We start from the raw sequence: 11,022 nt of genomic DNA on the forward strand, positions 1-11,022 counted from the left end.
TGGTATAACCTCAACTCTACTAAAAACACAAAAATTAGCTGGAGGGGGGAGGGGGCGCCTGTAGTTTCAGCTACTCAGGAAGCTGGGGCATAAGAACCATTGGAGCCTGGCAGGCGGAGGCTGTGGTTAGCCATGACTGCGCCACTGCACTTAGCCTGAGTGACAGAGCGAGACTCCATCTCAAAGATAAATAAATAAAACTTAAAAAAACATAAATGAGAAGGGAGTCGAAGCATGTCTACACAAAAAAGCAACGAAACACAAAATGCAGCATACCAGGAAGAACAAAAAGAACCTACAAGAATGACAGATAACAGGTAACAGAAAGGCAACGGTAAGGTCTTCTCCATCAGTAATACTTCAAATGTAAATACTTAACTCTGCACTCAGAAGAAAAAGACTGGCTGAATCAACAGGAGCCAACTACGTGTTGTCCACAGAAGACTCGTATTAGCCCTAAGGACACACATATGCTACAATTTAAAAAATAAAAGCCAACAGTTAATATGAGGGTTGAGGCATGTCATCTCAGGTATGCAGGAGGCTGAGGAAGATCTCAAGACCAAGTTCAACAACACAGCAAGACACTGTATCTAAAAAAAAAACAACCTAAAACATTGGCCCGCCATGGTGGCATGCACCTGTACCAGCTATCCAGGGAGGCTGAGGTGGGACAATCACTGGAATTCAAGGTTGCAGGGAGCCATGATGACACCATTGCACTCCACCCTGGGTGACAGAGCAAGACACTGTATCTCAAAAATTTTTTAATAGAAAATAACACAAAAGATAAAACATAATATCCCAAGCAACTGTCATCCAGAGAGACGAGAGCTGGCAATACTAAAATACGTTTTAACTCAAAACTATTTTATTGGGGACAAGAAAGGACATTATATCATGATAACAGGGTCAATTCACCATTAATATACAACAACTAGACATACATATGTATGAATATCAGAGCTCCATATTTAAAGCCAATGTTTACAGAATCAAATGAATCGCTCCACCGTAATACTAGATGATTTTCAACATAAGACTTTCAATAACGGAAAAAACAGGAAACCTGACCAATAAAAGTGGAGAGGGAGGCCGGGCGCGTGGCTCACGCTGTAATCCTGGCACTGTGGGAGGCCGGGCGCGTGGCTCACGCTGTAATCCTGGCACTGTGGGAGGCCGGGCACGTGGCTCACGCTGTAATCCTGGCACTGTGGGAGGCCGGGCGCGTGGCTCACGCTGTATTCCCAGCACTGTGGGAGGCTTAAGCTTGTAGATCACTTCAGGACAGTAGTTTTTGAGACTAGCCTGGCCACCAGAGTAAAACTCCATCTCTACTAAAAATACAAAAATTAGCTGGGCGTGCTGGTACACACCTGTAATCGCACTTACTCAGGAGGCTGAGGCAGGACAATCACTTGAACCCAGTGGGCAGTGGCTACAGTGAGCTGAGATTGCACCACTGCACGCCAGTCTGAGTGACTGAACGAGACTCCGTCACACACACAAAAAAGAAACTGATTATAAATCGATAAAATCTAGAATCGTGTGTAATATGTAGAAATGTATCAGATGAAAGTAGCAGCGGCTTAAACACGTAACAGTGAACTTCAAACCAGAGGCGTCTTCCCTGTGAGCCGTACTTCCAAGAGGACCTCAGGATGCAACATACGGCCTTCCTGTTGACTGTCTTTCCCACTCAGCTGAGTAACCATCTCAGAAAAATCTACCCACTCCTCTGTGACACACACTACTAGTGTGGGTGAAGCATAACCGGAGAATGGCTGAGGAACCCTGTGACATAAGAAGAGATGCATATATTGGTCTCTTTCCCGGTTCCTGACACAGAGCTCCGAAGACCGTGAGATGTCCCGGGTGATGGGAGGGCCATTTGTCCTTATGAGGAAACCTCTGAGGTCTCCTGGATGGGACTGATCACCAGCAAGACCAGGCCAGGCTTAGAAGCATGGAAAAGTCACTGCCATCCACCATCCTCCAGGAAGGGGAGAGAGGCTGGAGACTGAGTTAATACCAATCATGACTACGTGGTGAAGCCTCCATGCAAATCCCTAAACTGTGGGGGATACGAGAGATTCCAAATGCCGAACACACGCAGGAGCCTGGAGCATGTCACACCCGTAATCTTCCCATGGTCCTTGTGTGGAGCACAGCTCACTGCAAAGACCCCTCGGGTTTTATGTGCACTGATATTTGTTTAAGCTACTTCTATGTTCATCCAGTACATTTTTTTTTCTTTTTTTGTTTTTCTTTTTGAGACGAAGTTTCACTGTTGTTACCCAAACTGGAGTGCAATGGCATGATCTCGGCTCACCACAACCTCTGCCTCTTGGGTTCAAGCCATTCTCCTGCCTCAGCCTCCCAAGTAGCTGAGATTATAGGCGCATGCCACCATGCCCAGCTATTTTTTGTATTTTTAGTAGAGACGGGGTTTCACCTTGTTGACCAGGATGGTGTCAATCTCTTGACCTCATAATTCACCCACCTCGGCCTCCAAAAGTGCAGGGATTATAGGCGTGAGCCACCGTGCCTGGCCATCCAGTAAATTTTTATATATTACAAATGATCTTGGATTTTATTAATTTAATAATCATTTTTCTATTTTTTTTTTTGAGACGGAGTTTTCCTCTGTCACCAGGCTGGAGTGCAGTGACGTGATGTTGGCTCACTGCAACCTTCACCTCCCAGGTTCAATTGATTCTCCCACCTCAGCCTCCAGAGTAGCTGGGACTACAGGTGTGTGGCATCATGCCCAGCCAATTTTTGTATTTTTAGTAGAGACAGAATTTCACGCTGCTGGCCAGGCTGGTCTCGAACCCCTGACCTCATGATTCACCTGGCCTCCCAATATGCTGGGATTACAAGCATGAGCCACTGAGTACGGCTCATTTTCCTATTTTTTATGATAGTCTTTGTGTTCTTTTTTTCAAATCAATAATGTGTGGAACTGTTATATCAGAGAATGACTATTCGTTTACAATTTAGTGCCTCACTCTGTGAATCTTCTCATCTGGCTGTCCCTCTGTGTCCTGTGAAACATTCTTTTTCATGAACCTAAGAAGGTGTTTCACTGAGTTTTGTGAGCCACCCTAGCAAAGCAATCAAACCAAAGAAAGGGGTTGAGGGAACCCAACTTACAGCTGGTTGGTCAGAGGAACATGTGACAATCTACACTTGCAACTGCTCTATGAGGTCCGGGGCCGCCCTTGCTGGCCTGGGAACTCAACCCTTCACCTGTAAGATCTGACTCTAACTCTGGGTAGAAAGTGTCAGAACTGAATTAAACTACAAGAAATTCAGTTTGTGTCCGTTCAAGATTTGGATGTGGTTGGGAAGAAATCCACTTCTCGTCATCAGAACTGAGGCGTTCAGTGCAAGGTGGCATGTGAGAGTAGGAAAAGCATTTCTGATTTTTTTTTTTTTTGTGGGAGGACAGAGTCTTGCTCTGTCACCCAGGCTGGAGTGCAGGGATGAAATTTTAGCTCACTGCAACCTCCGGCTCTCAGGTTCAAGCCTCAGTCTCCCAAGTAGCTGGAATTAAAGGCACACACCATCACACCCAGCTACTTTTTGCATTTTCAGTCGGGATGGGGCTTCACCATGTTGCCAGGCTGGTCTCAAACTCCTGACCTAAAGTGATCCGCCTTCCTCAGCCTCTCAAAGTTCAGGGATGACAGGTGTGAGCCACCCTATGTGGCATTCCCCCCCCCCCCCACCCAAATAGAGAAGTAGACTATTTAAACAAGCAGAGAAAGCTCTGGGCATTGTTACGGGCCCCAGATGCAAAAAAGGAACAGCCCGTATTTCCCATCTCCTGATTAGGTGTTGCGAGTACAGAAAATGGGATGGAACCTGAATAGGTCAAGGGGCAGGTGTACGGAGGCCTCAGTTCTGAGCTACAGGGACAGAGAACGGAGCATCACATGGAATCAAGTACAAAGGAGACCGCAGGGGGAACACACCCTTTGACAGCCCTCCCTGAGCCACAGAGGCAAGAAACCAAAGAGGTCACAGAAGCCAGATGACAGGGTGTTGCCAACAGGAGAAAGACTCTGCCTTTGTCTCTGAGCTGCAGCACCGCCAGAACGCCCAAAGATCAAACTCCTGCACATCTGGAGAGCAGACAGGCCAGGTGCAGTGGCTCACACCTTTAATCCCAGCACTGTGGAAGGCTGAGGGGGGTGGATCACCTGAAATCAGGAGTTCAAGACCAGCCTGGCCAACACAGTGAAACGTTGTCTCTGCTAAAAATACAAAAATTAGCTAGGTCTGATGGTGGTGCACACCTGAAGTCCCAGCTACCTGAAAGGCTTGGGCAGGAGAATCATGTTGAACCCAGGCGGCAGAGGTTGCAGTGAACTATGTGCCACGGCACTCCAGCCTAGGCAAAAGAGCAAGACGTCATCTCAAAAATAAATAAATAGCAAACGAAGGACAAGTGGGGACAAAGAAAGGTGTCCATTCAGAGATCTCAGAATTTAAGCTTTCCTTTTTCCACAGAATTCTCCCGCTTGCAGAGTTTCCTCACTCACTATTTACTTCTTTATGTATTTACTGTATTTATTTATTATTATTATACTTTAAGTTCTGGGGTACATGTGCAGAACAAGCAGGTTAGTTACAAAGGTATCCATGTGCCATGGTGCTTTGCTGCATCCATCACCCCGTTATCTGCATTAGGTATTTCTCCTAATGCTCTCCCTCCCCTAGTCCCCACCCCTGCCATCCCTCCCCTAGTGTGTGATGTTTCCCTCCCTGTGTCCATGTGTTCTCACTGTCCAACACTCAATTATGAAAGAGCACATGCAGTGTTTGATTTTCTGTTCTTGTGCCATTTTGCTGAAAATGATGGTCTCCAGCTTTATCCAGGTCCCTGCAAAGGACATAAGCTCATCGTTTTTTTTGGCCACACATCCCCACACACTATTTGAAGGTGCAGTTTCTACTCTGCCCATCGTAGCTCCCACTTGTGATTACAGCTGTAGTACATTCCCACCCATCTAGATTTTTCTGCTATTTTTACTTGACTCTCCACAGTCCAGGGCTCTTTCCCTGGCTTCATCATGGAGACAACAGGTCAGAAAGTGGCTCCTGCTTGTAAAAACAAAGAAACGTGATGTGCTGGAGCTTTTCTAGTGCCCCAGCCCTACGTTTCAGTTGGAAAACAAACATTCCAGATGGATGGAGGAAAATATTTCACACTGCTCCACTGCCTGCCTCCTTCGGAATGCTTAGAGAGCCTTGTAGTATGTGGAAATCACGCTTCTTTCTAGGAACTACTGAGTAAACAGCACAGGAGTAACAAACAGGGAACTGATATCTTTAAAGTCTGCCAGAAGGTTTTGCTTTTGTTTTTTTAAGACAGAGTCTTGCTCTGTAGCTTGTGCTGGAGTGCAGCGGCGTGATCTCGTCTCACCGCAACCTTTGCCTCCCAGGTTCAAGCGATTCTGCTTCCTCAGCCTTTCTAGTATCTAGAATTACTGGAGGGCACAACCATGCCTGGCTAATTTTTGCATTTTTGGTAGGAACAGGGTTTCTCCATGTTGGCTAGGCTGGTCTTGAACTCCTGACCTGAAGCGACCCACAAGCCTCAGCCTCCCACAGTGCTGGGATCACAGGCCTGAGTCACTGCACCTGGCCTGCCACCAGGTTTTTGCCTCCTTTACTTCGGGAAACCCCTGTGAGGTATCATGAAGAATATACAACATCTAAACAAAACAGACAGGTAAAATCCAGAAGCTTTTCATTTCGAAACCAATACGGCTTCCATTTTAGGCAAGCCAGGATGTTGCTCCCAGGAGGCAGCAAGAGAAAACATACGCAAGGGCACGTCCCCACTTCCGGGGGAAGCTGGACTCACCCAGGGAGACCAGGTTCCTGTAGTTCTCCAACATCACGTTCCAGTATAAAATCCTCTGAGCAGGGTCCAGGCATCTCCACTCCTCCTGAGAGAATTCTATGGTCACATCCCTGAATGTCAGTAGACCCTGAAATGAAAACACATTTTAACCACATGGTTACGGGAGGAGTTCTGATCTTTACAGAGAATGACAAGAGAACAGAGGTGAAAGCACAGAGTTATTTTATTTTTTTTTTTTTTGAGACAAAGTTTCCCTCTTCTTACTCAGGCTGGAGTGCAATGGTGTGATCTCAGCTCACCACAACCTCCACCTCCTGGGTTCAGACAATTCTCCTGCCTCAGCCTCCTCAGTAGCTGGGATTACAGGCACGCGCCACCATGCCCAGCTAATGTTTTGTATTTTTAGTAGAGATGGGGTTTCACCATGTTGACCAGGATGGTCTCAATCTCTTGACCTCGTGATCCACCCACCTCAGCCTCCCAAAGTGCTGGGATTACAGGCCTGAGTCACCGCACCCGGCCGAAAATACAGATTTAATTTTAGGCAATATTCTGACAAATGGAGAAAGGGATTTTTCACCACATTATGTCTTCCCAGTTGTGTTTAATATACTTTGTGAAAAGGTCACGATGCCGTCTTGGTATGGATTTCTTGTGTTAGTGGATAATGCAAGAAATACACACAGCGGCTATTAAATGTGTTCAATGAAAAAAAAAAAGAAAAACACAAATTAAAAAACGCAGCGTTCTCACTAAAGAACTGTTTGAAAATTTTACCAACACACCAAGTAACATTTTGTATCTACATGAGACAGAACATGAATGATGTTTTCAGAAATGACAATGTCCACAGTGAAAAATCAAAAACTAAAATTCAATTGGGCGTGACGGCAATGGCTGTAATCCCAGCACTTTGGAAGGCCATGGTGGGTGGATCACCTGAGCTCAGGAGTATAAGACCAGTGTGGTGAACATGATAAAACCCTGTCCCTACTAAAATACAAAAATTGTCCAGTCACAGTGGCTCATGTCTGTAATGCAAGCACTTTGGGAGGCCAAAGTGGGCAGATCACGAGGTCAGAGGTTTGAGACCAGCCTCACCAACATGGTGAAACCCTATCTCTACTAAAAATATAAAAATTAGTCGGGCATGGTGACACATACCTGTAATCCCAGCTACTCAGGAGGCTGAGGCAGGAGAATCCCTTGAACCCAGGAGGTGAAGGTTGCAGTGAGTCAAGTTATACTCCAGCCTCGGTGACAAAGGAAAAACTCAGTCTCAAAAAAAAAAAAAAAGGGTAAACAGCCAGGTGCAGTTGGTCATGCCTGTAATTCTAGCACTTTGGGAGGTCAAAGTCTGCAGATCTTCAGATCAGCAGTTTGAGACCAGCCTGGCCAAGAGGGTAAAACCCCATCTCTACTAAAAATACAAAAATTAGCCCGGCAGTGTGGCGGGCACCTACAATTCCAGCTGCTTGAAAGCCTGAGGCAGAGACTTGCTTGAACCCAGGAGGTGGAGAATGCAGTCAGCCAAGATTCTGCCACAGCACTTTAGCCTGGGTGACAAGCGAGACTCCCGTCCCAAAAAAAAAAACCTAAATAAAAAAGAACTATTGGATAAGGTGATGAAATGATCTGTACAACCAGCCCCAATGACACGAGCCTACCTATGTGACAAACCTTCACACGTAGCCTACAGTTAAAACATAAATCTATAAGGAAATTTTTTTATCATTGCAAAATTTTTTCTAAAAGTCTCATAAAGATGCAGAAATACACGATTATAAGACTTCCCCTGACACCTGACACAGAACTGACAGTAGTGGGTCCCGGTGAGGCTGGAAGGAGGGTGGAGGACGTGACAGAGGAAGGAGGAGCTTTATGGCCAAGGGCCTGGAGCTTTACACAAAACAAATACGTACATCACGTGGTGTTTAAATACAAAAACGTTTATTCAATAATAATTGGTGGGGCTGGGCACAGTGGCCACACCTGTAATCCCAGCACTCTGGGAGGCTAAGTCAAGTGCATCACCTGAGGTCAGGAGTTTGAGTCCAGCGTGACCAATGTGGTGAAAGCCCATCTCTACTAAAAACACGGAAGAATTAGCTGGGTGTGGTGGCAGGGGCCTATAATGGCAGCTATTTGGGAGACTGAAGCGGGAGAATCACATGAACCAGGGAGGCAGAGGTTGCAGTGAGCCGAGATCACACCACTGCACTCCCGCCTGAATGACAGAGCAACGCTTTCTCTAAAATAATAACAATAACAGGTAGAATGAGAATTTGGCTCCATCCTTTAGGATAAAAATGAAGTTGTGCTCCCATATTTAGGAACATTAGAACCATTTTTACTGAAAAGGCCTGTTTCAAAGCCTTTCCACAGCAACACCACAGTCTCCATGAGCTTAATGCACTAAGAATGGTTTAATGAGGCCAGCCGCAGTGGCTGATGCCTATAATCCCAGCACTTTGGGATCACGGGGTTAAGAGGTCGAGACCATCCTAGACAAGGTGAAACACCGTCTCTACTAAAAACACAAAAAATTAGCTCGGCATGGTGGTGTGCGCGTGTAATCCCAGCTACTCAGGAGGCTGAGGCAGGAGAATTGCCTGAACCCAGGAGGCGGAGGTTGCGGTGAGCCATTGCACTCCAGCCTGGGTAACAAGAGGGAAACTCCTTCTCAAAAAAAAAAAAAAAAAAAAAGAAAAAAAGTTTTCATGAATCTCCTGCTACGATTTAGGTTAGTTTCACATACTTAAACTAATGGAATAAAACACCTTGTATCATTCATGTCTGTGTATTAACGCTCCATTCTAATGAGTGAGATGGTTGGCATCAGAAACACAGAAATTCACACAATTACCTCAACATGTACCATAAAATCAGGCAGAAAAGACTTCCCCTTATTGGACTCCGTTTCTGGAATTTACCACGTACTTTGTGCACATTAATACATGACTTTTACTAGCAGCTGCTCTACTCCTTGTCTACAGAGAGCTGACGGTGCATCAGATGTGGCCCCTGAACAATCCCTGCTGCCCAGCAGCCCTGACACCATGGGACCCACACCCCATCTCCATCTGAGTCTGGGGTGAGCCCTTCCCAGGACCATGCCCAGTGCAGCCTCTTCCCATGCTCCTGTCACTGGGTCACCAGAGATGGAATCTAGTTGACATGAGAGGGACTGAGGGAAGGCATGCGTGTGTGCCAGCAAACCTGGCAGGCAGGATGCTTCAGACTCAGAGAAGATTCCCAACTCCAAGGCCCAGCATTTCTGAAAAAAAGGAGACAGAACAATCCACCAAGAAGATCATCTCACCTGAGGAAGAGCCATCCCTGACTCCTTTGCTTTCCTCTTCCTCTTCCGGAGCTCTTCCTCACGTATCAAGAGTCATTAGAAGTCAATCCTGAATGTTAAAAATATGTGGTTTACTGCTTAGAATTAACCCCCTCCCTGGAACACAATGACACATACAAAGGAGACCTCACCCTGAGGAAATACAGTTCCCTCTGCTGCCCACTGCACCAGGGATGATAAACTCCTAGAAGAAAACTAAGTGATTTTTTCATCCCTCTCTTCTGAACCCGCTCCCCTCCTGGAGAAGCCCCCAGACACACTGTATCAGTGGAGAGCTGGGATGGAATGAGCTCCCCTGCAGGGCACAGACCTAGCCCTTACCAAAGCCCACGCAGATGCTGAGTGTGGTGGCTCAGAACTTTAATCCCAGCATTCTGGAAAGCCAAGAGAGGTGGATGCCTTGATCAAGGAGTTGGAGACCAGCCTGGGCAACATGGTGAAAGGCCATCTCTATGAAAAATACAAACACTTAGCCAAGCATGCTGGTACACATCTCTGTGTCTGTGCTCCCAGCTTATCATGAGGCTGAGGTGGGAGGATCACTTAAGCCCAGGGGGTAAAGGTTGCAATGAGTTAAGATTGCACCACTACAGTCCAGCCTGGGTGACAAGAGTGAGACTCTTTTAAAAAGAAAAAAAAGAAAAAAAAAAAAGTCCAGGGTGGTGGCTCAGCCTGTAATACCAGAACTTTGGGCAGCTGGGGCAGGCAGATCACAAGGTCAGGAGAAGGAGAACACCTGGCCAAGAGATCAGGCTGGCCAATATGCTAAAACCCCATCTCTACTAAAAATACAAAACTTAGCCATGCGTGGCGGTGGGTGTCTCTAATCCCACCTACTCTGGAGCCTCAGGCAGGAGAATTCCTTAATCCCAGGAAAAGGAGGTTGCAGTGAGCCAGGATCCCACAGCTACACTCCAGCAAGAAACAAAAAACAACCAAAAAAAAACCTTGCTGCTCAATGATGGACACAGAGCAAACCTTAAACATTATTCAAAGTCAGCAAGCTTTCCAACTTGGACCCGGCAGAATGGCTCCCGCAAACAGGTGTGGGGAGAAGAAAAACCCGTTCTGCCCCCAATGAGGCGGTGACCCGAGACTGCACCATCAGCATTCACAAGCGCATCCACGGGGTGGGCTTCAAGCGTGCCCCTCGGGCGCTCAACAACATTCATAAATTTCCCATGAAGGAGATGGGAAGTCCAGGTGCGTGCACTGACTCCAGGCTCAACAAAGCTGTCCCGGCCAAAGGAATAAGGAATGTCCCACACCACGTCCACGTGCGGTTGTCCAGACAATGTAATGAGGATGAAGAGTCACCAAATAAGCTCTATACTGTGTTTACCTGGGTACCTGTTACCACTTTCAGAAACCTACAGGCCGGCACTGCGGATGAGAACAAATCACTGATTGTCAAAAACACCAAATCAAGTTAAGGCTGGTCGTGGTGGCTCATGCCTGTAATCCCAGCACTTTGGGAGGCCAAGGAAGGCAGATCACCTGAGCTCGGGAGTTCCAGACAAGGCTGACCAACATAGAAAAACCCCATGTCTACTAAAAAGACAAAATTAGCTGGGCATGGTGGTGCACCATTGAACTCCAGGCTGGGCAACAAGAGTGCAACTTTGTCTCAAAAAAAACAATAATAGGGCCGGGCGCGGTGGCTCATGCCTGTAATCCCAGCACTTTGGGAGGCTGAGGCAGGTGGATCATGAGGTCAAGAGATCAAGACCATCTTGGTAAACATGGTTAAACCCCGTCTCTACTAAAAATACAAAAAAATTAG

General features: G+C 46.6%; 1 protein-coding gene across 2 annotated transcripts in view; it reads right to left on the reverse strand.

The window, feature by feature from the left end:
* The window catches only part of LOC100405247 (uncharacterized), a 37,187-nt gene that overhangs the window by 6,997 nt on the left and 19,168 nt on the right, over positions 1 to 11,022 (reverse strand). Inside the window, exons 2-3 of one of the 2 annotated variants that reach the window (XM_054249276.2) lie at positions 9,201 to 9,288; positions 5,879 to 6,005 (exon numbers count right to left, since the gene is read on the reverse strand). In XM_054249276.2, the coding sequence (XP_054105251.2) occupies positions 5,879 to 6,005; positions 9,201 to 9,215 (142 nt within the window). In that variant the 5' untranslated portion in view covers positions 9,216 to 9,288. The remainder of the gene's footprint in view (positions 1 to 5,878; positions 6,006 to 9,200; positions 9,289 to 11,022) is intronic. The other variant, XM_078361231.1, reaches the window with a different exon arrangement.

The sequence above is a fragment of the Callithrix jacchus genome, chromosome 22, assembly GCF_049354715.1.
Source record: "Callithrix jacchus isolate 240 chromosome 22, calJac240_pri, whole genome shotgun sequence".
Lineage (NCBI taxonomy): Eukaryota > Metazoa > Chordata > Mammalia > Primates > Cebidae > Callithrix > Callithrix jacchus.